This window comes from Erythrolamprus reginae, chromosome 2 (genome assembly GCF_031021105.1).
Source record: "Erythrolamprus reginae isolate rEryReg1 chromosome 2, rEryReg1.hap1, whole genome shotgun sequence".
NCBI classification, from domain to species: domain Eukaryota; kingdom Metazoa; phylum Chordata; class Lepidosauria; order Squamata; family Dipsadidae; genus Erythrolamprus; species Erythrolamprus reginae.
In genome coordinates, this window is record NC_091951.1 from 102223853 (window position 1) to 102251707 (window position 27855).

Genomic DNA, 27855 nt, shown 5'->3' on the forward strand with positions numbered 1-27855 from the left:
TTTTCCCAAGAGAGGCACCACTCAAGGTCCCAGAGAGGCCAGGCCTACAGGCGATGAGATTACCAGTATCCCCCAGGCCTCGACCTCCTCTTCTTCAGGGGCCCGCCCCTCGACCAAAGTCACCAGGGCTGAGAAGAGAAGGGACCAAGCCCTACAAAAAATCCATGACAAATCAGCAAAGCGTTTGAAAGTACAGGCCCAAGTACTCAGTAGTCTTGACCCTCCAGAGGCTTCTAATCTGCCTTCTTCTGGGGTCACTGTGTTATCTCTGGATGAGCCAAACCTAGACAGACCCCAACCTAACCTATGGGGAGTAGGTCCAGAGGAACCAGATATTATTGAAGATTCCCCCCAGCCAGGATCCTCCCAGGCCTTCAGGGATTCTTCTGCCATTCCTGCTGATATTTCTAGTTTACCTCCTGAATTCCAATCTATTTTTTCTGTGTTATCCAAGGCCATTGATGCTAAACTCTCTACCATCAATGCGCTCCCCTTACCTCCTCCACCTCCTCGTCCCTCCCGCCCCTTGGGTTCTTCCCCAACGGTTAGAGCTCCTATTCAGGATGAATCAGATTCCTCTCAGGACGAATATGAGGATATGGAGGAGGATGAGGATCCCTTTCAAGGCCTCTCAGATGATGAGGAATCCCAAATAAAGGTTCCTTCTCCAATTACTATTTTTCCCTCTCAATTGTTCAAATCTCTCCTCCTCAAAGCTAGAATTTCTACGGGATTGGCGGCCCAGGAGAAACAGGCCTCCACATCCACTGATCCCCCGGAGGAGAATTTACCTTACTTCACAGAGGAACAGGAGGATAACGAGGTAATTCCTATGCCTAAATTGTTTAAAGATGCCTTACTTAAGCAGTGGGATTTCCCAGCCTCTGGGCTTAATCCCACAACCAAGGACAAAAAGTTGTACAAACTCTCCTCTTCCTATGAGGAGCTCCTATCCTTTCCTAAACCGGATGAACCTGTCAAGATCCTTCACTCGGCGGCTGCTGTGCCAGGCGAAGCAGAGGAAGTCCTCCGCCCAGAGGACAAGCGGATTGAACAGATGCTCAAAAGAGGATTCACCGCAGATTCCTGGGCCATTAAAAGTTCTGCAGCGGCTTCCTTTTTCTCCAGAGCCACGCTTCTGTGGCTTCGCCAACTTCAACAGCATATTCCTCCCGATGACTTGAGAGGTCAACAAGACTTCAACAAGGTATTTGCAGCTGCTCAGTACGTGGCTGATGCCACTTTACAATCTACTAGATTTTCTGCTAAGTCTATTGCAGCTTCTACAACGGCAAGAAGACTCCTATGGCTTCGCCCTTGGCAAGCAGGAGTACGTCAGAAGTGGCAGTTATCTCTGGGACCCTTAAAGCGCGACCTTCTTTTCGGGGATCTTCTGGATCCACTCCTCACGGAAACCACGGACAAGAAGAAAGTATTGGGTCCAACCACCAAAAAGGCCACCAAAACGCAGTCCTTTCGTCGCCCAGGGCGTCAACAAGATCAAGCGGCTTCCTATCAGAGAACTCCAGGTCAGTATTCCCCCCGCTTTTGTTCCCAAGGTAGGAACTCCAGGGGCAGAGGTTTTCGCTTCCAAAGGGGAGCGTCCTCTAACAGGGCTTCAAAAAAACCTAGATGGTAGTTTTTCCTCGATTCCCATAGGTGGCCGCCTAGCCTATTTCGCCTCTAATTGGCGTCTCACCTCCAAGGACCCCTGGGTCATTGACACTGTTCAAAAAGGCCTCCTTTTAGAATTTACTTCTCCCCCCCCTAAACGTTTTATTTCCTGCCCTTCTCCCAGGTCCTCCTCAGATTGTAACCGTATGGAGGAGGCCATTTCCCACTTATTGTCCATCAGAGCCATTCAACCGGTTCCCCCCGGTCAGAAGGGCCTAGGTTTTTATTCCATCCTATTTATGGTTCCAAAATCCTCCGGAGGTTGGAGAGCTATTTTGGATTTAAAGAAGCTGAACCTATTCATCAAATATAGGAAGTTTAAGATGCACTCCTTATCATCCATTTTGGCCGCCATCCACCCGGGAGATTTCATGGTCTCTTTAGACCTCACTGAGGCCTACCTCCATATTCCTATAGCCAAATGCCACAGAAAATTTTTACGTTTCTCTTTTCAGGGCAGGCATTTCCAGTATAGGGCGATGCCATTTGGCCTTTCCTCGACCCCTCGGGTCTATACAAAGCTCTTGGGGTCCCTGGCGGCCTATATCCGGGCGTCACCCATCCACATTTTATGTTACCTTGATGATATTTTGGTTCATGGGAACTCCCTAGAGAAAGTGAAAACAGACCTTTCTGTCACCATGTCAGTTCTACAGGACCATGGATTTTCCATCAACTTTGACAAAAGTCATCTCCAACCTTCCACATCCATTTTACACCTGGGATCCATTATTAATTCAGAATCCTCCCAGGTCTTTCTCTCTCCTGAGAGAAAAATCAGTATAGGGGAGTTAATTTCATGCATTTTATCTCAACCTTCAGTTTCCATAGTAACCCTGTCTTCCCTTTTGGGGAAGATGGTGTCATGCATAGGCATCATTCCTTGGGCTCGCCTTCATGCTAGGGAACTACAGTGGCTCCTATTACCCTTTCAGAGATCGGGGCACAGCAACTCAAGTCGTCGCATTGTCATCCCACCAATTGTTCGCAGATCCTTCAAGTGGTGGAAGTCTCCGGCCATGGACAAAGGATCCCCGTTCAGGTGCCCGGATCAATTTGTCATCACCACAGATGCCAGTCTATCGGGATGGGGCGCCCACGCCCAGGGTATGATAGCCCAGGGCACGTGGTCCCCGGAGGAAGCTTCCAAGCCAATCAATTGGCTAGAGTTAAGAGCCGTATCCCTGGCTCTGAAGCATTTCTCTCCTCGCATTCCCAACCGGCACGTTCTCATTCTCACCGACAACATTGCCACAAAAAGCCATATCTGCAGACAGGGGGGCACGAGATCCAAGGCCCTCATGAGGGAGGCCCTCAAGTTAGGCCTTTGGGCGGAAAAACATCTTCGGTCGCTCCTAGCCGACCACATCTCGGGGAGCCTCAACGTCCAGGCGGATTGGCTATCTCGAGCAACGATAGACCCAGGAGAGTGGAACCTCCATCAAGACCTGTTCCATCAAATCAGCCTCAGATTCGGCCTACCAGTTCTGGATCTCTTCGCGACCAATGCGAACGCCCAACTCCCTCGCTTTTTTTCCAGATTTCCATCCCCGGGAGCGGAAGCAATCAATGCCCTCCGGAGCCCATGGCCTCCAGGCCTACTTTACGCATTCCCTCCAATTCCAATTCTCCCGGACGTGATTCACAAGGTCCTCACCGAGAGGGCCCGAGTAATCCTAATCGCCCCTCATTGGCCCCGCCGGCCCTGGTTCGCGGATCTCCAACAGTTGTCCGTCCAGGACCCTTGGCGACTCCCCGTTTCGGGGGATATGCTGCGGCAGGGGGCCTCATTCCATCCAGACCCGGAGTGGTTCCACCTCACCGCCTGGCTGTTATCAGGAGAGACTTAGAACTGCGTGGCCACGACCCCGATACAGTGGAGGTCATTTTAAAGGCCAGAAGGGGTTCGACCAATCGAATCTACGACCATACGTGGTCCAAGTTTCACCAGTGGTGTCTACAGGAAGGCCTCTCTCCCCTGTGCATCCCCATACACAGGATCATTTCCTTCCTTATGCAAGGTTTCCATCAAGGACTTTCCACCAGCACCCTCCGGCGTCATCTGGCGGCCATTTCCTCTGTCCTAGCGGGGCCCCGCAGACAGCCTCTCCGTTCCTTTCCAGAAGTTCAGGAATTCCTTAAGGGTATAGCCAACCTCAGACCTTCCAAGGTCCACAGGTATCCATCCTGGGATTTGCCACGGGTTCTCCATTCCCTCACGCAGGCACCATACGAACCCCTAAAATCGGCGTCCCTCAGGTACCTATCCTTTAAAGTAGCATTCCTGGTGGCTATTACCTCTGCCCGACGCATTTCGGAGCTGGCTGCCCTCTCAATCAGGCAGGACCTCTGCCAATTTCATCAGGACAAGGTAGTCTTGCGACTGGACCCCACCTTCTTACCCAAGGTCAGTTCCATGTTCCACAGAACCCAGGATATTGTCTTACCTTCCTTCTGTCTCCAACGGGACCATCCCTTGGCAATTAGATGGCACACCCTGGATCTCATTAGAGCGCTGAGGATCTATATCCAACGCACAGGACCCTTTCGGAGGTCAGAAGCACTTTTTATAGCCTATCACCCCAGAGTCATGGGTGCCAAAGTGTCTTCAACAGTGATTGGCCGTTGGATCAGAGGGACTATATCTAAGGCCTACGAGTCGGCCTCCCTTTCAGTTCCAAGGAACATCACAGCGCATTCCACCAGGAGCGCAGCCACCTCGGCCGCTTGGGCGACTCAAGCCCCGTTGGAGGAGGTCTGCAAAGCAGCCACTTGGGCCTCGCCAAATTCCTTCATCAGGCACTACAAGATTGACTCTTACGCTTCAGCGGACGCTGCCTTCAGCAGAAGGGTACTCCAATCCGTTATCTCTCACGATAGCAATCTAATCCCACCCTAGGGACCATCTATTGGGTATGTCCCATGTGACTGCTGGACCCGCTCCTTCAGTACGGAGAATAGGCGTTGATTGCTTACCTGAACGCCTCTTCTCGTACGGTGAGCGGGTACAGCAGTCACTTCCCGCCCTTGTTTGTGTCTTCTTTACCTTCCTATAACCTTTCTTCCTCTAACAATGAGAGTTGAACACTACAGAGCTTCACAGCTGAGCCTAGTCTACGGATTCGCGAATTCTGGGGAAGGGGCGGATCCAGCAAGCTTTTTTAACACTAGGCTCAGTTCCACCGGATTGGACATGAGCAACCCATGTGACTGCTGTACCCGCTCACCGTACGAGAAGAGGCGTTCAGGTAAGCAATCAACGCCTATTCTCTTGCTTTCTTTCTCTCTCATTCTCTCTCCCCTCCTTTTTCTCTCTCTCTCTTTCTCTCTCGTTCACCACACCGGCAACAGAGAGAAAAAGAAAGAGAGAGAGAGAGAGCCGGAGAGAGAGTGGAGGGCGCCGTTGTCTTCGCCTCTGCCCGCCAGCTCTGCAGCTAAGAGGCAGCAGCCATCAGCCCCCTCGCCCTCCCAGACTTCCCCAGGGCTCAGTGACGCGCCGCCTCCCGTTAGCCCGGCCGACTTTTCCCTGCTGCTGTTTTCTCTTCATGGCGCAAAGCCACACAGTCCCGGACTCCCGTATCGCTCGCTTCTCCGGCCAGCAAGCTGGCTGCCCGGAAAAGCATCACGCTTTTTCAATGCGTGGCGCTTTCCTGGGCAGATGGCTTTGCTGACCGGAGAAGCGAGCGATCCGGGAATCCGGGACTGTGTGGCTTTGTGCCATGAAGAGAAAACGGCTCTGGCAGCAGGCAAAAGTCGGCCGTTTTCTCTTCATGGCGCAAAGCCACACAGTCCCGGACTCCCGGATTGCTAGCTCCAAGGCAGAAGGCGGCGGCAGAGGAGAGGGGGCGGATCGCGCCCCAAGGCAGGAGGCGGCGGAGGAGGAGAGGGGGCGGATCGCGCCCCAAGACAGGAGGCGGCGGTGGTGGAGGAGAGTGGGTGGATCCGGCGGGCAATGGGGCAGGACGGAGAAGCCAGGGGCGCATTTGGCCGGAGGCACCATGGGGAGGCAGGGGCGGCCAGGGCTCCCTTTACTCCTACTGCCGCACCTCCCCGCCCCTGCCTCCTTTTTCCCGCCTTCCTTCTTTGGGGGCAGCAGGAGAGCACCGGAAACAGCAGTAGCCGGGGGACAGCTGCGAGTGGGAGCTCCAGGTCCGAGGCACTGGCGGTCCGGCACCGATAGCACCCCGCCCAGCTGGAGCTTCCCTAGGAGCTTCGCGGCACACCTGACCGTGTCTCGTGCCGCGGCACACCGGTTGGGAAACGCTGGTGTAGCCTTCTAGGCCATCTAGTAAGATAGACCTTGGATGTACTGCTGTGGTCCTTCATCTCAATACATGTCAACAAAATAGGGCTGGGAGCTATTGAAGGTCATTGACCTATGATATCTACAGAGGTTGGTCTTGTTTTTTATGGTGCTGAAAATGGTGACAGAAGTCATTCAGAGGGGAATACCTCAGCTAATGACTAATACTAATGACAACAAGCTCTGCAATTTCCTGTCTTCTAATCTCCTAAAATAATTTCAGAGCCTAAAAGAATCCAGAGTTTTCTGGTAATTTTAACTACTTACCTATGTCGCCATGCATGGGGAAATTAATATACCCCTTAGCTATTATAATTTATGCATGGTTTGTTTGAGTTGTATAATTATTTTTATAAGGGTTTTAAACTGTTTTTAACCATTGGATTTGTATATTGTGTATTGTCCTGTTGTGAGCCACTCCGAGTCCTCTAAGAGAGGCGGCATACAAATCTAAGATATTATTATTATTATTATTATTATTATTATTATTATTATTATTATTATTATTATTACTAGTATTACTATTACTATTACTACTACTATTACATTACTATTATTACTATTACTACTACTACTACTTCTATTATTATTATTATTATTATTATTATTATTATTATTATTGGGCTATATAAATTTGACAGTTAAATAAAATGTTACTTGGTACATAACTCAGCAGTAGCCAAGTTGCTTACTGGTGCAAGATACATTGATCATGTGATGCTGGCACTGAAAGATTTGCAGTGGTTACTACTTACTAGTTGTCAATTGGACAAAATTTAGGGTGGTTGTATTTCAGGGCAATGATGAGTGGATCTTCTGCTCCCACTGTCAGGAGCTTGAGTATCAAATATAAGACAGAATATCAGAGTTGGAAGGGATCTTGGAAGTCTTCGAGTCCAACCTCCTGCTCAATCAGGAACCTTTATCCCATTTCAGACAAATGGTTGTCCAGTCTCTCTTTAAAAATCGCCAGTGATGGAACAGCCACAACTTGTGGGGACAGGTTGTTACATTGATTAATTGTTTTAGCCAGGCAATTTCTCCTTAGTTCTAGGCTGGTTTCCTCCTTGATTAATTTCTCCTACATTCCCTATACCCATGATGGGAAATCTATGGCACGCGTGCCACAGGTGGCAGGTGGGGCCATATCGGAGGGCATGCTGGGCGATGCTCTATGTCAGCTCCAGTGCACGTGCACACGTTAATCAGCTGATTTTCAGCCTTGGGGAAGGCCATTTCGCCCTCCGGAGGCTTCAGGGAAGCTTCCCTGAAGTCCCAGAGGGCAAAAAACTGCCCAACAGGCAAACAGGAAGTTTGGAAAAACAGGCTTCCAGTTTGCCAACTATGTTGATTTTTATTTTTTTTATTTTTGCACTCCAGAAGCCCCAGGAAGCCCCAGAGTGCAAAAAACAGCCCAATGGCCAAACCGGAAATTCAGAAAAATGGACTTCCAGTTTGCCTGTTGTGCTGTTTTCATATTCTGGGACTTCAGGGAACTTCCCTGCAGCTTCTGGAGTGTGAAAAACAGCACAACGAGCAAACCGGAATTCAATTTATCCGAACTTCTGGTTTGGTCTTTTTTTCCACTGTCCCAGGCTTCAGTGAGGCCTGTGTGCATGGGCGAGGACCATAGGGAGATTGTGCACATGCACAGGTGCATCATGAGGGTGCGCATGCTTGAGGGAGAGGGAATGGGTAGCACATGCACACGCATCCTTTTGGCACACAAACCAAAAAGAGTTCTCCATCATTGCCCTAAAGTGAAGCATTTGCTTTCAACTCTTGGGAGTATTTAGGGGAATCTCTCTTTTGCCAGGCATCCAGCTATTAATTATTTTTAATTATTGGAATATTTTTGTTTGATTTAATTGTGTTAATTTTGTTTTATACTTTATACTTTTGTTTTATACTTGGTTTATACTTTATAATGGTAAATTGCCTTGATTGATGGAATAAACAGAAAAGCAGGGGATAAATTCAATGAATAAATACAAATTCCAACCAATTGCCTTGTACATGTGTTATATTCAATTCAATTCAATTTATTAGATTTGTATGCCGCCCCTCTCCGAAGACACGGGGCGGCTCACAACATATACCATTTATCTAACTCAATATTATTCAATAATGCTCATATACTATTTAGATAACGCTCAATAACACTTGTACTGTACACCACTCATGATCTAAAGCCAGATGGCAAATGATTGTAGATGGCAAATGAATATATATGGGAGATAGTGGGTAGGGAAAGCTATCTCATTGCAAACACTCATACATGAGGTATTTATTTGGATTGATGTTTCAGAATTGAGTAAGAAACCCATATATTCTCTTCCAGATAGTAGAAGTTTATGGCTTGCTGGCTCTGGGGATGACTCTATGGAACCAGCTGGTGGTCCCTGTTCTGTTCATGGTCTTCTGGCTTCTACTGTTTGCTCTTCAGATCTACTCCTATTTCAGCACTCGGGATCAGCCAGCCTCTAGGGAGAGGCTTCTCTTTCTGTTCCTAACAAGGTAATTAGCAATTGTCAACTCTTGGCCTTAGTTAATCTATCTGAAAGGGCTTGAAAGCACTGTTCTACAAATGAGATGGAGCACCTATAGATAACCACATTGACCTCACAAGCATCTGTTTCTCTCTCTCTCTATCTGACTCCTTGCATTGTTTCTAGATCAAGGAATTGTGATGGTCTTTTGTAGTATTTATTTCCTCATAAAACAAAATGTTTATCAGAAAAAAAGTACTGTAGGAATTGGGGTTGTTTTTATTGGGCCAAAATGACCAGAAATGGGTGGCTTTGTTATTTTTTCAAGCTAGAAACTGCTCGGTTGAGGTGTAATCTTTCCCAATGGAAGAGTTTATTTTGTACTGTAATTTATTTGATCTCAGCATTACGATCCCTTAGGACCATACATTATATAATTTTGTGCATTCTGAGCTCTCTGTAGAAAATGTATTAGATAAACCAATCTTCACGATTAGAGATGAAAAATTGCTCTTTTTAAAGACTGTCCTCAAAACTCTTAGTGTAATTGAATAAAGTGTTAGTGAGCAACATAGAAAGGGAATGAAATGCTGGAAAAGAAATAGGCATGATTTATATGAATTTACTCCACTGAAGATGCTCAGTTTGCTTTTATTGTAATAAGCCAGATGGAATAGTTTGAATACTAGAAACAAGTGGAATTTATTCTGTTGATGATTCTGATTATAGGGGGGGGGGGGGGTGTTGTCACCCATCAAAAAGTGTAACAATCTAATTTCTTCCATTATACTCATATGTAGTTTATAGAAGGTGATCTTTGTCCCAACAAAAATCCTGTAATTGTATAGAGAAAATACCTATTGAATAGTTCTAGGAACTATATCCATTAGTTTGCCTAACAACTATTATTTACTTGTTTCAAATGCTTGGCTAAACAGGAAATGATGCCACAAATGCCATCTATTGAATTTTGCATCTTTAGAAATAATTCTGAAATGAAGCATTTTGGAGTTACCAAACAATGCTTTTTTTTCCATTAAACTTCTCTTCCGCACATGGTCTTCTCTTTCAATACATTCCATCTAACAACACGCAGTACACCTGGTTCTTTTTTGTGTTAAGAACTTTATGGATTCTAATGTTGCTATATGCTCTTTCTCCTAGTATTGCAGAATGCTGTAGCACTCCTTACTCCTTGCTGGGATTGGTATTCACTGTCTCTTTTGTGGCACTTGGCGTCCTAACACTCTGCAAGTTTTACCTGCAAGGCTACCGGGCATTCATGAATGATCCAGCTATGAATCGGTAAGTGCCCAACCAAGACTGCCTCTAACCCTTTAAGGGTCTATCCCTTGTTTATTATCCCAAAGCAAATTAGACATATCGCACACTGTAATCTCTTTAAAACAAATACCTTCAGATACTATTTAGATACAATATATATTTTCTAAGAAGCTTACTGTTTATTAATAAAAGTACATCTCTCATTTTGTCCCACCCATATGCTTATACTGCTGGATTGGGGAAGGCTTCTTTAAATTGTTTGGACTCTGGACTCAAGATAGACTAGAAGGGTCACTGAATCCTCTTATTATGACTTTACTTTCTAACGTACAGCATCTTCGCTACCCCAGGTGGAACTGGCATTTGCTTCCCGCCTTGATGTACAGCGTTCTTTGCATTTTTCCTCCAGTTTCTTAGCATCATGTTAATGATGTTAACATGTTAATAACACTGCAATTTTCAGAACATAATAGCAGTCTTTCTCAGAATTAGTATGTGGACTTCAATTTTCAGAATGCCCAAGTCAGCAGTTTAAAAGTCACCAAGATTGAGAAACACAGATTTGTAAATTTCTTTCTATCACCATTTCTCTTTATTTCAACCTAAAATCTGCTTTCGTTTTTATTCAGCAACCAGATGAAGCTTTTTCTTTTCACTAGAAAAAATGGAAGATGTTCTCTAGAACAGGGATCCCCAACCTGTGGGGCATGGCAGATTACCACTCCGTGGCCTGTTGGCGACCAGGCCTCATGAGTGGCTGGCCAATGTATGCATGTACATCCCCATTTGCTTGAGTGTCGCTATAAGCACGCTAGCATCGCGGCAAGTGCTACATGGGTATTCGTATGCACCTAAAGGCACCTGCCCCTCTGGACTGCCCATGCAGAAAGGTTGGGGAGCTCTGCTTTAGAAAATGCTTATGAATCTATAGAGAATTGAAACTTGAAATAGAGCCAAAGATGGAAGAAAGCAAAAGTGTTTGGGAACCATTTCAAGTGGAGATTGCATGAACAAAACCATCCTGGTTCATATCCGCCCCAAGTCTTCGGAAAGAGGCGGCATACAAATCTAATAAATTATTATTATTATTATTATTATTATTATTATTATTATTATTATTATTATTATTATCTTTTTTTTAATGTACACTGAGAGCATATGCAGCAATGACAAATTTCTTGTGTGTCTAATCACACTTGGCCAATAAAGAATTCTATTCTATTCTATCTAAAATATGTATATATTTCTTGCCATGTTTAAATTATGTGGATAATGTTCAGAAATGTGCAGCAAATATGAAATGCATTCAAACAATACAAGATAAACCATATTTATATGACACACGACTGTACAAACTCACCATAGATTACTGATCTATAGATTAGAAAGCTGTGGTTTAGAGAGACAGTGACAGGCAACATTTATTCATTTGAGTTATTGGTGAATGGCTAACATTGAAGGATGGTGCTTTGCCTGTCTATCCAGCAAATTCACAAAATAGCTTAAAGTCAAGATAAAATCTCCCTCTGAGAGTTATTGGGCAAAACTCCTTTGGATGGGATCATCTGATAAGGGAGATATTTGGCCACATCAGAAGGCTTAGGAAGGGAGTTGTATGATAGCCACGTGCTTTTAAAACTGCCATAGATCGCAGAGAATTACAGGTTTTTTTTGTTTTTGATCTTTTTTCATTGCTTTTAAAAATATTTCTACAAAGGGGGATGACAGAAGGAGTCACACTTTTGATCCTGGCTGTACAGACCGGACTCATTGAGTTACAAGTGGTGCATCGGGCCTTCCTGCTCAGTATTATTCTCTTCATTGTGGTGGCATCCATCCTGCAGTCCATGCTGGAGATCGCAGACCCCATTGTCTTAGCTCTGGGAGCTTCAAGAGACAAGTAAGTCAATAGCGTTCAATATAGGCCATTGTTTGATTGTTCTTGTTCGGGATGTAATTATTTAATGTCTTGATTCAGGGCTTGATCATTTAGCACAACAAAAGGCCAGGCTGTTCCTTCATGCACTGTTTTGGGTCAATTCAAAGGACAAGCTACATTTTTTTTTCCTGCTATAATTTACAGAGCAAACACAAATCGAAGCTTAACTGATATGGACAAAGCAGAAAGCAATTTGTCTGAAACTGAGTATTGCTGCCCATTTTGATAGAGGACAATATGGCAATATGGATAATATGGTTTAAACATGTTGTGCAACATGTATGTTCCACAAGGTGGGTTCCTGCCTTAGGCTCATGTAAGTCAAGGCCAGTATGATTTAAAAAATAAATCCAGGTTAAGACAAGCCGTGGCTTACTATGTGCTGTAGTGAAGGGAGAAGGAAGCTGCTGAGCCTAAGATTCCTGGAAAGCTCAGGCACTACCTGGACGATTTTTGTGCTTTGCATCTGCAGAGATGAGATACAATGGTGTGCAGATAAGTTGGGCATCTCTCTTCTGGCTGGCCTTATGTGTTGTACAGAAAGAGTTCTCAGGCTCCACAGTAAACGTGGAACAAACTGACCCAGTAGCAAGAAGAATACATGAGATGCATATAAAATCCAGGGAAGGATGGCGAGTGGACTGGAGAGAGTAAAAAGAAATATGCTTTTATCAGAAATTGGTTCCAAAATTGGGTTAGTGCTACTTTTCATCTTTTATGTTTCCTCTACTTCACTTTTCCTCTCCAGGATAGCCAGGAAGGACTATACAGTGGTACCTCATGATACGAACCCCCCGTGATACGAACTTTTCGAGATACGAACCCGGGGTTCAGAAATTTTTGCCTCTTCTTACGAACTTTTTTCACCTTACGAACCCGCTGCCGCTGATCGCAAAAATCCGCCCGGCTGTCACCTTCTGAAACAGCCGGGCGCTTCTCAGCCTTCTACCGAACCTGAATGCCGGCAGAGGAAGAAAAAAAAGCAGGCGACCCCTCAGTAAGGCTGCTTTCCGTGGCTGCAATGAGGAAGGGCACCCCTCGGCTTCTTTCTGCAGCAGCAGGAGGAGGCGGAGGCAGGCACGGAGGACTCCAGCTTCACAAAGCTAGAGTTGGTCCTGAATCCTTGTGTGCGCCAGCCGGGCTACTGTTCCTCCCCCACGGAGCTTCCAATGCCTGGCCGGAGAAGGCTCGTTTCTCTTGCTCACTCACTCGCTCTCCAGCCCGCTACAAGGACGCAATGGGAGAAAGTAGTGACATTGGGCTTTTTTCTCTGGGGGCTAGAAGAGACATATCCCTTCCCCCAGCGTCCAGAGAGTGGAAAACGCTCCCTTGGATTCAGAAACCAAGAGAAATGACGCTGGGGAAAGGGAACGATCTCTAAGCCCCAAGAGAAAAGAATCTTTCCCTTTGATCCGGGCAGATTCAATCCAAGAGATCGTTTTACATTTTCTCTGAGGGTTGAGAGAGTTCCTTCTCTTCCCCCAGCGTGCAGAGAATGGCAAACGCTCCCTTAGATTCAGAAACCAAGAGAAATGACGCTGGGGAAAGTGAACGATCTCACTAAACCCCAAGAGAAAAGAATCTTTCCCTTTGATCCGGGCAGATTCAATCCAAGAGATCGTTTTACATTTTCTCTGAGGGTTGAGAGAGTTCCTTCTCTTCCTCCAGCGTCCAGAGAATGGAAAATGCTCCCTTGGATTCAGGCTGTCCGGATCAAAAAAGAATCTTTCCCTTTGATCCGGGCAGATTCAATCCAAGAGATCGTTTTACATTTTCTCTGAGGGTTGAGAGAGTTCCTTCTCTTCCTCCAGCGTGCAGAGAATGGCAAACGCTCCCTTAGATTCAGAAACCAAGAGAAATGATGCTGGGGAAAGGGAACGATCTCTAAGCCCCAAGAGAAAAGAATCTTTCCCTTTGATCCGGGCAGATTCAATCCAAGAGATCGTTTTACATTTTCTCTGAGGGTTGAGAGAGTTCCTTCTCTTCCCCCAGCGTGCAGAGAATGTCAAACGCTCCCTTAGATTCAGAAACCAAGAGAAATGACGCTGGGGAAAGTGAACGATCTCTAAACCCCAAGAGAAAAGAATCTTTCCCTTTGATCCGGGCAGATTCAATCCAAGAGATCGTTTTACATTTTCTCTGAGGGTTGAGAGAGTTCCTTCTCTTCCTCCAGCGTGCAGAGAATGGCAAACGCTCCCTTAGATTCAGAAACCAAGAGAAATGACGCTGGGGAAAGGGAACAATCTCTAAACCCCAAGAGAAAAGAATCTTTCCCTTTGATCCGGGCAGATTCAATCCAAGAGATCGTTTTACATTTTCTCTGAGGGTTGAGAGAGTTCCTTCTCTTCCTCCAGCGTGCAGAGAATGGCAAACGCTCCCTTAGATTCAGAAACCAAGAGAAATGATGCTGGGGAAAGGGAACGATCTCTAAGCCCCAAGAGAAAAGAATCTTTCCCTTTGATCCGGGCAGATTCAATCCAAGAGATCGTTTTACATTTTCTCTGAGGGTTGAGAGAGTTCCTTCTCTTCCCCCAGCGTGCAGAGAATGGCAAACGCTCCCTTAGATTCAGAAACCAAGAGAAATGACGCTGGGGAAAGTGAACGATCTCTAAACCCCAAGAGAAAAGAATCTTTCCCTTTGATCCGGGCAGATTCAATCCAAGAGATCGTTTTACATTTTCTCTGAGGGTTGAGAGAGTTCCTTCTCTTCCTCCAGCGTGCAGAGAATGGCAAACGCTCCCTTAGATTCAGAAACCAAGAGAAATGACGCTGGGGAAAGGGAACAATCTCTAAACCCCAAGAGAAAAGAATCTTTCCCTTTGATCCGGGCAGATTCAATCCAAGAGATCGTTTTACATTTTCTCTGAGGGTTGAGAGAGTTCCTTCTCTTCCTCCAGCGTGCAGAGAATGGCAAACGCTCCCTTAGATTCAGAAACCAAGAGAAATGACGCTGGGGAAAGGGAACGATCTCACTAAACCCCAAGAGAAAAGAATCTTTCCCTTTGATCCGGGCAGATTCAATCCAAGAGATCGTTTTACATTTTCTCTGAGGGATTAGAGAGTTCCTTCTCTTCCTCCAGCGTCCAGAGAATGGAAAATGCTCCCTTAGATTCAGGCTGTCCGGATCAAAAGGAAGGATTCCTTTCTCTGAGCGCTTAGACAGTTTTTTCACTTCCTCCAGCGTGCAGAGAATGGCAAACGCTCCCTTAGATTCAGAAACCAAGAGAAATGACCCTGGGGAAAGGGAACGATCTCTAAACCCCAAGAGAAAAGAATCTTTCCCTTTGATCCGGGCAGATTCAATCCAAGAGATCGTTTTACATTTTCTCTGAGGGTTGAGAGAGTTCCTTCTCTTCCCCCAGCGTGCAGAGAATGGCAAACGCTCCCTTAGATTCAGAAACCAAGAGAAATGACACTGGGGAAAGGGAACGATCTCTAAACCCCAAGAGAAAAGAATCTTTCCCTTTGATCCGGGCAGATTCAATCCAAGAGATCGTTTTACATTTTCTCTGAGGGATTAGAGAGTTCCTTCTCTTCCTCCAGCGTCCAGAGAATGGAAAATGCTCCCTTGGATTCAGGCTGTCCGGATCGAAGGGAAGGCTGGGAGAGACCTCGATTCGTTCTTTCCCTCGGGAAAGAGCCCTGCAGACAGGAGGCAGCGAGGAAAGAAGACAGTGGGCCACCCTCAGAAGAAATGGCTGAGGCAAAGTCCGGAGGTGGGGTTTCAAGGATTTTAATGTTTTGGCGATGCTGCAATTTTGCTGAGGATCTCCTTGTTGGGAAACCCCACCTCTGGACTTCTGTTGCCAGCAAAGCGTCGGTTTTTGCAATGCTAAAGCTGAACTTCCGCGTTCGGCTTCGGGAGACAGCTGGGAAGCGGCGCGGCTGTTTTAAAAGGTCGCAGCCGGCCTGGGGGGCTTGCCAGCACCCCCCCCGAACCCCCGGGTTGGGGGGGGGGTGCTGGGAAGCCCCCCAGCCCGGCTGTCACCTTTTAAAACAGCCGCGCCGCTTCCCAGCAGTCGCCGAAAGCTGTTTTTTTGCGGGGGGTTTTTTGGTTGCACGGATTAATTGACTTTACATTGTTTCCTATGGGAAACAATGTTTCGTCTTACGAACCTTTCGTCATACGAACCTCCTCCTTGCACCAATTAAGTTCGTATCATGAGGTATTACTGTATATACAAGAGGAGGTTTATTTTTATCTACAGGGCCTGTTATGCTGGAGGTCACCTGTTAGCGGCATCTGTTGCTTGCGCCGTGTTGTCATTAAATTTTTTTAGCGAAGGGAAACGAGGACAGGAGAGAACTACAGGAGAGTTGCTGCCTTAATTCTGCACATTGATGCTGGCACGTGGGAATTCTGATCAGCCTGTTTCAAACCAGATAGTGGGAAGAAGATCTGGGGAAAAAATTATAGTGGATTAATGTTCTTAAATATTCAGTTCTGAACCTTGCATCTTGAAGTCACCATGAATGATTGATAGTACCCAGGCCCTCATTAGACAGAGATGAGATTTGCAGAAGCATGTAATTAGCTTAGATCAATTGAATTGGGTCATGAAGTAAGAAGCAATGACAAATGTGTGATTCTGCCATTGCATAATAATTATTGATCCTATGAAATGGAAATTATATCACAAAAGAGTTTGTCATTTCATTTGTTGAAGCTCACTGGTAGATAAAAGGAGCTGAGCTGTTGGTGTTAATTTTGTGGCCTGCTTTTACATTCCCTACCGTCTACTCTTGGAGGCAATTTGTCTTTTTCTATTATTTTGGGACTTGGCTTCCTTCATCCACATGCTTGCGGAAGCCAGATGAATGTATAACTTCCACCATCCCAAGTATAATACAATAGTGCAGTTAGAATCCCAATGCAGCTTGGGATACCATCCCAGTAGAAGAGATTATACGCAAAGACAGCATGAACATGCATGTCCTTCTTGTGTGTTTACACAAAGTTTCCTTAGCAGTTTTGTCTTCTGTTCATTCCACATTCATTTGTACAGACGGCAATAACATGCTAATCGAACTTTACCCTCCCCAGTAAAAAGGTGGGTGTAAACCTCACTTTTAAAATAGAAAAACAGAAAAGCACTCAGCCAGGCAAGTCAGCCATTCTCTATGCTTGCTGAGGCTCAACCAAGGCAAACTACGTCATACATCAATCAAGAGAAATAGCTGGATGGCTTCTGAACTGTTACTAGAGTTTAACCTGGGGTAGTCTGGGTGGCAGGCTTTTGTTATTTTCGTTGTCCTGTCACATCTTTTACCTGCTTTGCCGACAATGCTGAGCATTAGTTTCTAAAAACAATTTCAGAAATCAAGACCAAGTGGGAAATTCCAACAAATCTATTTGAGGCCATGCCCGTTACATGAGCAGTTTAAGATTACAAAATAACATGCAAGTATTATGTTTCAAGAAATCCGTATCAGGCAAATTGGATGTTGTGGTTGTTGTCAGTTAAAAGTGAGGTCAAGAAATTAACTATACATGATGTTAAAGCCATGTCTGTTGAGCTGATCTGGAAGGTTCTGTGGCAGACATATATTTGTTTTCATCTATATGAACCTGGACAAGTACAAATCTGGAATGTTCTTTGTGGGAGGAGGTGAGTTAATAGTAGCCAAATCAGGAAGTATTATTGAGTATTATCCTCAGAAAATTATATTCAGTTCCATTGAGTGACAATTTAATTTAAGACAACAGGGTTGTAAGAAATTGTACTCTGCAAATTAACTGACATTTGCAGCATGTCAGTATAGAAACATAGAAACCTAGAAGACTGACGGCAGAAAAAGACCTCATGGTCCACCTAGTCTGCCCTTATACTATTTCCTGTATTTTATCTTACAATGGATATATGTTTATGCCAGGCATGTTTAAATTCAGTTCTGTGGATTTACCAACCACATCTGCTGGAAGTTTGTTCCAAGGATAAACTCACTTCTAAAGGAAGGTTATGGTTGCAATATAATATTCTCTTAAGGCAAGGCTGTGAAAGGCCCCTGGTTCAGATAGTATGGTCAGGTATCTTCCAGATAGAGTCATCAAATTGTTAAGCCATATCCAAAGGGAATTAAGAGGCACAGATGAATGTGACTTACATAGTTTCAGGATAAAGGAAGAAATGGCAGGAAAGGCACTAGGTTTGAAAGTGGGACACCATGAGTTCAAGTCCCACCTGAGTCGTGAAAGCCATCTGGGTGACTTTGGCCCATTCACTATGTGTCAGCCCAACCCACCTCACAAGGTTGCTATTGCATGGAAATAGAAGTGTATTGGATATGGTTGTTGTTTTTTTGGTAAAAATAATAATAAAAGCGGGATATCAATAAATAAAACCCTAAGATGGGCTCCCATTGCAATCTAGCCAGTCCTTTCTGTGATTGTATTGAAGTTTGCCTAGCTCTAAAGGGATATTTCTTTTCATAGGAGCCTTTGGAAGCATTTTCGTGCTGTGAGTCTGTGTTTGTTCTTGCTGGTTTTCCCAGCTTACATGGCCTACATGATCTGTCAGTTTTTCCACATGGACTTTTGGCTGTTGATCATCATTTCTAGCAGCATTCTCACTTCTCTCCAGGTAAGTTGGAAGGGCCTCTTTATCCTGTGGTAAACAGAGAACCAGTCAGGCACAGCATTGGGCAAAAGCTGTTGGAAAAAGCAGAACTGGGAATAAGTAAAGGAGCATTTCCCATCTTTTCTCTTAAAGGAGATGTGAAAAATATGCAGCCCAAAGATTGCCTACACTGACTATATGGTGTTCTGTCTGGGTCCCTCCAGAAGCCAACACCAACCAAAAAGAGAAGCCAGACACACTGGTAAAAAGCAAAGGCAGTTTATATAATTCAAAGCAAACACAGGTAACAGAAACTGTTCTTACAGACAGGAACACGCTGTAACTTCACAGAGGTTTCACGAAGGCCATGAAATAAAACAGGATTCTTGCTGTCAAAAACAACGCTGGAGATAACAAACCCACGCCTCCCCCAAGTCTTCCAGACTTCTAGGCCACAAGCCAAGATCAGAGACGCCGAGAAGCAAAGCAGGGTCACAGAACTTCCAGTTGATAACGCTCCACAAGGCTACAAGGGCGGGCCTGCCTTTTAAACCCTGCTGAGGAGAACCACACCCAAACCCAGCTGTTGCCAATTCAGTGATGCAAATACCTTTCTAATTGGTCCCGTCTCTGAGCTGCACGTCGCTGTGTCATGTCAATTACAGCCTGTGCTTCTTCATCCAATGAGTCCAGGCTACTAGCTGGGGAGAGCACCCCCCCGGGGCTCTCAGGCTGCTCTCCCTCCTCCTCTTCCTACTTTCCTCTCCCCCATCTGCCTGGTCCTCCCCCTCCTGTTCACTGTCCTCCTCCTCTGGGCATGGATCCAGCAGAGACGCAGCCGGTCCCTGAGGAGCCTCAGGCTGAATCACAACAATATGGTGTGAAATTATTTTTGATGGGAGGGAGGGAGGGAGAGAGAGATTATATGGATCTACAATAATAGTTTTCCTTTCTTCTTCTGAATGAGTAAGACCAATTTATATATTGATATAAATTTGTTATTGCATAGTTCAGCAATCTCTATAAAATAAGGCAATGTGTTGTGCTTCGCCAGGAACAGAAAGGGCTGTAAGCAGGGAGGTGCAATATTTATTAGCTGAAAAGCTATACCATGGAGTGCCTAAAACGTGTGTGTGTGCGTGAGAGAGAGAGAGAGAGTCAAACTCAAGACCTGGGGGCCATATATATATATAAATTGTATTGGAGGGATCTTTGGGGATTTTGAAAGGGCAAAATGGGTCTGGCCCTGTTGCCCAGATCTAAGCACCTCATGGACTGGATCCAGCCCCCAGGTCTTGAGTTTGACACACTCACTCACACATACACACACGTTTTAGGCAATCCATGATATAGTTTTTTAGCTAATAAATATTGCACATTCCTGCTTACAGCCCTTTCTGTTCCTGCCTTATTTTATAGAGATTGCTGAACTATGCAATAACAAATTTATATCAATATATAAAATATCCATTGTCAAGGAAAAATAAATACTGTTTAAAAAGTTGGGGTCGAAACTTGGAAGCATTTGCATTTCAACTGCAATGTTTGTCTCTGTATTAATTAAATTTATATTCTCCCCCCCCCCCCCTCCGGCTAACTCAGGCGTCTGATCAGAGCATGTGCTGAGCATGTGATCTGTTTTATCCAGGGGTAAAGTAGCTTTCAACCCCTGCACATAATCTTTTCCTCACTCTTTCTTTTTCTCACAGATATATTTAGAAGCTCTGGATTTATTTTTGTATTTATTCGATTTTTATGCCGCCCTTCTCCTTAGACCCAGGGCAGCTTACAACATGTTAACAATAGCACTTTTTAACAGAGCCAGCATATTGCCCCCACAATCCGGGTCCTCATTTTACCCACCTCAGAAGGGTGGAAGGCTGAGTCAACCTTGAGCCGGTGATGAGATTTGAACCGCTGACCTACAGATCTACAGTCAGCTTCAGTGGCCTGCAGTACAGTACTCTACCTGCTGCGCCACCCCGGCTCTTTGTTTGAACTTTGTTAGGCAAGATTTCATTGAGCATCTGGCAATAATAGCAATTGATGTATAACATTAAAAAACTATGTAGGCTAACCCTGAAGACCTGCAACCTTTTGACTTGCCTCCTTTAATCAAAAGCTCTGTTTTTCCCCCCTCCTTCAGGTCCTGGGGACTCTTTTCATTTATGTCTTATTTATGGTGGAAGAGTTCAGAAAAGAGCCGGTAGAAAACATGGATGATGTTATTTACTACGTGAATGGCACTTATCGGCTGCTGGAGTTTCTCGTGGCTCTTTGCGTTGTGGCCTATGGCGTATCAGAGACTATCTTTGGCGAATGGACTGTGATGGGCTCGATGATCATTTTCATTCATTCATACTATAATGTGTGGCTTCGGGCTCAGTTGGGATGGAAAAGCTTTCTTCTCCGCAGAGATGCTGTCAATAAGATCAAATCACTGCCCACTGCCACCAAAGACCAGTTGGAACAGCATAACGATATCTGTGCCATCTGCTATCAGGTAAATGCTGAGATTAAGCTGGACTTCAGCAGCTCTGGCTCCTCCTTGTGGTATTTTATGAAAAGGCTGAAGCTTTGGGCTTGATTAAATTCTAAACAAGCTGAGCTGGGAAATTGCCTGCTGATAGAAATGGGAAGGGACAGAGCTCTGTGGCAAAAGGGACAGAAACAGGTTGCGTGCCAGAATGTAGGATCAGTTTCTCTAGCTGCTGAACCAGTAAAGGAAAGGGAAAAAAATGGACGATTATATGAACTGGAACCCTAGTTCCAGTTCATATAATCGTACATTTTTTCCCTTTCCTTTAGTTCCAGTTCCAAAGTTTTCTTTAGTTCCAGTTCCAAAATTTCCATATGCCATCACTTACCTCGTTACCTGCAAAGTTTAAGGAGCAGAGAAGTTCAAACTACCGCTCATCCAGGCGCGCGTGGACCGGCAAGCCTGGATGAGCGGTCCCGCATGGCCCCAGGCCCCCAACGCCGGACTCCGCTGCTGATCTCCACCCCCGTTCCGCTCTGCAGCTGAGAGGCGCGTCCACTCCTTCGCCCTCCCCGGCACCCAGCGTCCGGCCCCACGCCGCCTCCACCTCCCGGTAAAGTGCCCGATCTCTTCCTGCAGGAACGGGTGGTGGGGCGCCGCGAAGGGCCGCGCTTGAAGGCCACCACGGCGCCGCAGTCCCAGAAAGTGGCGTGCTTTTTAAATGTGACGCTTTCCTTTCCTGCATCAGCCAGCAAAGCCGGGCAGTCGGCTTTGCTGGCTGGAGAAGCGAGCGATCTTGGGCTGCGTAGTTTTGCGCAGGGGGGACAGGGGGACAGGGCAGTCCCCGCCGCCTGTGTCAGTGGCGAGGTGTGCTCGCCTTGTGCCGTGGGGGGGAGGCGATGGAGGTCAGGGGTTTTCAAGCAGCCGCCTCCCCCCCACATAGAGATAAGAGAGAGAAAAAAAGAGAGGGACAGAGAGAAAGAAAAAGGGACAGAGAGAAAGAAAGAGAGGGACAGAGAGAAAGAAAGAGAGGGACAGAGAGAAAGAAAGAGACAGAGAGAAAGAAAGAGAGGGACAGAGAGAAAGAAAGAGAGGGACAGAGAGAAAGAAAGAGAGGGACAGAGAGAAAGAAAGAGGGACAGAGTAAGAAAGAGAGGGACAGAGAGTAAGAAAGAGAGGGACAGAGAGAAAGAAAGAGGGACAGAGAGAAAGAAAGAGAGGGACAGAGAGAAAGAAAGAGAGGGACAGAGAGAAAGAAAGAGAGGGACAGAGAGAAAGAAATAGGGACAGAGAGTAAGAAAGAGAGGGACAGAGAGAAAGAAAGAGGGACAGAGAGAAAGATAGAGAGGGACAGAGAGAAAGAAAGAGGGACAGAGAAAAAGAAAGAGAGGGACAGAGAAAAAGAAAGAGAGGGACAGAGAAAAAGAAAGAGAGGGACAGAGAGAAAGAAAGAGGGACAGAGAAAGGGAGAGAAAGAGAAAGAAAGGTAGAGAGAAAGAGGGAGAGAGAAAGAGAGTGAGTGAGAAAAAGAGAAGAGAGAGAGAAAGAAAGAGAGAGGGGGGAGAGAAAGAGGGAAAGATAGAGAGGGAGGGAGAAAGGAAGAGGAGAGATAGAAAGGGAAAGAGAGAGAAAGGAGGAGACAGAGAGAGGGAGAGAGAAAGAGGGAGAGATATAAAGAGAGTGAGTGAGAGAAAGAGAGAAGAGAGAGAAAGAAAGAAAGAGAGAGGACAGAGAGAAAGAGAGAACTAGAAAGACAGAAGGACAGAGAGAAAGGGAGAGAGAGAGAAAGAGGAAGAATAAATATTAAATATTGTATTTGTTCCCATTTTGTTTTTTACTTTAAATAATGTATGTGCAGTGTGCATAGGGATTTGTTCACACGTTTTTTTAATAGTCCGGCCCTCCAACAGTCTGAGGGACAGTGAACTGGCCCCCTGTGTAAAAAGTTTGGGGACCCCTGATTTAAAGGCTAGTGTTATGTAATGGGATGAAATGCCCACGCTGATTTTGAATCATTCACTCTGTTTCTCTCAACTTAAGCTGAGTGAAGGTAGAGTGAAAAATGGGAGGAGCTAATGCTGTATATATCATTTTAAGTTCCCAGGAAAGGGGGAAGGTAAAAGTGGGATGTAAACGTAACAATATTATATTTAATAAAAACATAGTAACTTAGTATTAAGGGCTTCACTTTGATACATGGCAACTGAAACAAGTTATAGGATACTTACCTAGAAATAAGATGTTGATAGGTGGGTCCCAGCATCATCTTTTTTCTATAGCCTCCTTTAGTTGAAGTCTGTCATTTATGGTGGGTTATTTGTTTGTTTATATGTTTGTTTATATGTCTGTATCTAATCTTACTAATTTCTACCTCTCTTGGCAATGCCAGTCACAGAATCCATCCAATCAGTCAGGCCTATTCCTGCCCTCTTGAGAGAACAAGTTGACCAGAAATTAAAAGGCCAATAATCTCAATTAGATTGTGCCATTGCAATCTGTGCAATGAATCTAAAATAAGCACAGAGGTAGCACTTCTGTAGCATTCTTTAAACTCCTCCAACATTATGGTTGTCATTTAGCTTTTCCTTTTTAAAAGCTAATTCCTCTTTGAATTGATTTTGAATGCCAACATTCTAGTACCCATGTGGTTCTTCAGAAGCAAAATGTATTGTGTTTTCTAACTGGAATTCTAAGGAACACAAGTCCAAGGGACAAGTGGATAGCAATAGTTACGTTTGGGGATCCAGGCTTCATGATGTTTCCAAAGGAAAGCATTTTAGGCAACAGATGAAAGATCCTGGCTAAATAAAATGTTTAGGTGTCAGGATATCCTCCACAAGGGAGAGAAAGTCTGAGTCATGACTATACTTGCAGCTTTGTGAGATCAAGGTCTTGGAGGAAGATTCATACTGCACTTCTGCAACAGTAGCACTGTTTTGGTTGCAGATGCAACCCAGAGCAGCAATTTAATGTGCAGTTGAAGGATAAATAAGGATGAATTTACAGTACTTTGCATTCTGAAGATTCTTGAAATGGCACATTAGAGTAGTGATCCCCCCCACCCCCCCCAGCTCTAGGTGACAGTAGTAGTTCTCTTCCTAACGCATGTACAAAAAAAAGAAGCCAAATAAGATGTACCTACAATTACATTTTGTTCCCTTTCTGCATAGAATTGCAACATCTTGATAACTTTGCCAATGTAGACTGCAACTGTTAGTACATTAACCTTTTGATCTAAACAGTGCTTACCTAGAACGAAATGTTAAGCTTCATGTTTTTTGATATTACATTTTACTTAGGCAGAGAATATAATCAGCCTCAGCATGGTACCCTCCAAATCTATTGAATTTCATTTCCCTTTGTGATTGAAAATAACAGGAGTTAAAATCCAATATATACAGATTGCACCAAATTAAGAAGTCAGGCTATACGTAAATAAGGACAAATAAGTCAACAGAGGCTAGATGGTTGAGTGTAATGATGAATATTAGACATGGAAAATGTATTTGTGGTTAATTACTACATCATAATGGTGCCTCTTCCTTTCAGGACATGAAATCAGCTATCATCACACCCTGCGGTCATTTTTTTCATGCGGGCTGCCTTAAGAAATGGCTGTATGTGCAAGAAACCTGTCCCTTGTGCCATTGCCAACTTAAAAACACAACTCAGCCCCCTGGGCTTGGACCAGAGCCAGTGCCACAAGTAAATCTTGGAGCAGAGCAACATACTGTTCAGCAAGAAGCCACTGGAGCCCCCAATGTTCAACACCAGGAAGGGAATGGAGTTGAGCCTGTGGACAATGGACAAGCTGTCATAGGGCAGGACTCTGTTGATGTCAAGGAAGATCACAACACTTTGGACAATGCATCTTCCAGTGAAGCCAATCAGGTAGCAACTGCCTCAGAAGGATTGGTGGAAGAACAGGAAGAGGGGACAACACAAGATCTAAGAGGAGACATCCAGAATTGAACTAGCAAAGGCTGGTGCAAAAATACCTACTCCTGGGCTCAGCAGATGGGGTCTTCTCCTTTTTCTTGTTGTGAGCAAGTGTAATTCTCAGAATGCTGGCCAAAATGTATTTATAATATCCCATGCTGATTTCTGTGAGCTGTTTGGTTTATGGGGCTGCCAAAGCGTTCCACTGGAAAGTGCTTTCAGAATCTGCCTCTGTGTTACAAAAGGGCAGAATCTGGGAACCTGAGTTGAATGTTTGGGGCTGAGAATCTCAAGGGAAGGACCACACGAAGAGGGTGAAGAGACAGACAGACAGACAGACAGAGACAGAGAGACTAGCTAAGCAAAAGTCAGTATTGCTCATATTGAAATGAGAAAATTAAACAGAAGGACAAACGTAGCACGTGTGTCTCCTTGGCCTCATCATTCTGCAGCGAATGGAGATTGGTTGAGAATATTGACCAAAATCATGTAGAGGCCTGGAGTTCAACCAATGCCAATATGGAGGACTGTGTTGGGCTAGAGCAGTGCTCCGGTATGTGGTGGGTAATGCTTTGGGCATGTCAGATAGGGCATTTACATTCATGTAATCTATAGCAATCTTGATTTTTATTTTTTTTTAATGCTGGAGTATTTAACACTTAAACGTTTTAGTCTTTTTTCCGTTAAAAAAGACGTTTTGGACAATACTAGGCAGTATGAAGTAAATTAAAGCTCCAGTGACCTCTCTCTCAACTCCACCGGTGAGTTCGGGAGAGTGATGTGAGGAGTTTTAGGTTGCGGATTGAAGCCTTCTCAGTGCTGTTCAGTTACATACATACATACATACATACATACATACATACATGGTTTTCTGTTGAGTCACATGATCTACCCAATTATGCGAGGGAGCATACTTTAATCTTTCCCCTGGCTTAGCTGATAAGGGAAGAGAACTTGTGGCTTAGAGCAGTGTTTCCCAACCTTGGCCACTTGAAGATATTTGGACTTCAACTCCCAGAATTCCCCAGCCAGCATCTGCTGGCTGGGGAATTCTGGGAGTTGAAGTCCAAATATCTTCAAGTGGCCAAGGTTGGGAAACACTGGCTTAGAGGGTAAAAGCACTGTCTAACAAGGCAAGAAGCTCAAGTTCAAATCCTAGAAGAGTATGGCTAGCTGATGAGAGCTAAATAGCTTGAAATAGATCTATACTAGTCTCCCTTTATTTCTTTATCAGTTCTTTGTACGTTTCAACACACACACACACACACACACACCTATACATATATATATATAATTTCTTGCAGATGAATTAAAGCAGTATTAATCTCCTGGCGATATTTGCACCTTTGGGAATGAGTACAGAAAATTGTATGATCAAATGCCGCAAATGCCAATCCTAAGGCTCTTAATAGGATCTTCGCCTATTTCTCCCTTCTCTCTTGACAAGATTGTGCATTTAAATTTTTACATTCATCATGGCTTTTTAGGTAGAAATGGGGGTGGGATATGGGAGCTGGCAATTTTTTATGTAATTTTGATATGAAAAAGGAATGAGTCACTTATTTATACATTAGGCTTGGCACTCAAAAAGTGTGGATCTTTTTTTTTTTGTCGTTTGTTTTGTGACTTGTAGACATTTTATTTTTAGTAGCAAACTCGTGTGTAGACTGACAGGCATAATAACTGTATGTCTTAATAAATGTTTGGAGGTTGTTGTTTTTTTAACATTTGATTGTTTTTCTTCATAGAGAAATTTTCTCCATAGATAAAACACAATAGAGGGGACGTGCTACCAAGAGACTTGCCTTCCATTAAACTGTCGTCATGATTGGAACACTCCTGCCATGTTACATTTGTTCTGCCAAGTTAGGCATTCTCATGACTTGTTCAGATAAATGGCAGATGTCCACTTGGCCCTTGTTTCATTACAGAAAGTCACACTTAAACTGGAGTGCCTGATCCAAGTTCAATCTTGAGAACTGCACTTCAGTTCCTTAATGGTTTTTTTTTAAAGCAACAGCCGATACTCTGACTGCAAACAGGCAACTAGGACAAAATAATGTTATCCTTGTGTGTTTTGACTTCTTGTTTTATGGTATTCAAACAAACAAACTTCTGTATTGGCTTCCCCATTTCAAATTACAATTGGAGTTACCTGCAATTTATTGTGTATTTTAATAGAAAGTAGTATGGCTTATCTAGATTCCTCTGTTCCTGCTATATAGTTTTCTGTGCCCTCAAAGGAGGCAAAGTGAATGCCTGATAGTTTGTGTATCTACTAAATGATTCATTCTTTTGATAACTTATCACTTATGTAAAAATCAGGTAGGATCAGTCATTTGAAATCTAGCTGAGAATATTTTTTTTCCTGTTTAAAAGAATTATGAGTTTAAAAGAGTAGTTTTATTTATGAACTCAGGTCAGTTTTGACCAATTACTTTAATCTCAGTTGGTTTTTTTCCTGGAGAATTGATACTCACAATGCAAGCTATTTTGTGAAGGTGCTCACAAAATATTTTCAATATGTCTGCAGGTTGCTGGCCAAATAATTTTAGGAAGAAATCTGTTTGTAGTGGGATGTCCTGAGGCATTACAGAAGGCATTAGGACTTGGAAAGCATTATGAGATTAAGAAGAAAATCAAGATGCAATTAGCAAGATGAATATTTTAAAAAATTACTAAAGTATGAGTAAATTTATTATAATTTTCTTAATTTTAAATATTAAGAGTTGCCTGCCTACCATAAAGCTCCAGAGGTATCTACAACTTTAATAATAATGCTTCACTATTTGCAGCATTTTTATTCAGCTGTCCTAAGCAGAATTAATTTAAAAGGAATCAATATAACTTCTCAGTATATCTAATTACAATCTGATTGTTTTCCATACAATGTGTATTGTAATTGTTTCTCTTCTGAACCCTGAGAAGGAAGTCAATATATTTCCCATTTTATAGATGAGGAATTGTGGCTAAAAATTGCAAACCTAAGCAGTTTATCAAATACAAGCACTCGGAAAGCAGATTATTTGACCAGAACAGCACCATTTCTGCACAGAAAGGAGGTAGATGCACATTTAGAAGTACAGCAAGGCAGAATAACTTTGGGGTCGACTTTTCAAAACAGTGAAAGAAAAAAAGCAGCATGTTAGTGGAAGTTAGTGGAGTGTTGTGGAGTGGGAGAATGACACAGA

General features: G+C 44.2%; 1 protein-coding gene across 1 annotated transcript in view; it reads left to right on the forward strand.

The window, feature by feature from the left end:
- Positions 1–26389, forward strand: part of RNF145 (ring finger protein 145) — a 124466-nt gene extending 98077 nt beyond the window's left edge. Inside the window, exons 6-12 of the mRNA XM_070738984.1 lie at positions 8319–8494; positions 9631–9771; positions 11468–11650; positions 18123–18270; positions 20393–20749; positions 24275–25530; positions 25754–26389. Coding sequence (XP_070595085.1) covers positions 8319–8494; positions 9631–9771; positions 11468–11650; positions 18123–18270; positions 20393–20749; positions 24275–24697 — 1428 coding nt within the window. The 3' untranslated portion in view covers positions 24698–25530; positions 25754–26389. The remainder of the gene's footprint in view (positions 1–8318; positions 8495–9630; positions 9772–11467; positions 11651–18122; positions 18271–20392; positions 20750–24274; positions 25531–25753) is intronic.
- Positions 26390–27855: the final 1466 nt, after the last annotated feature.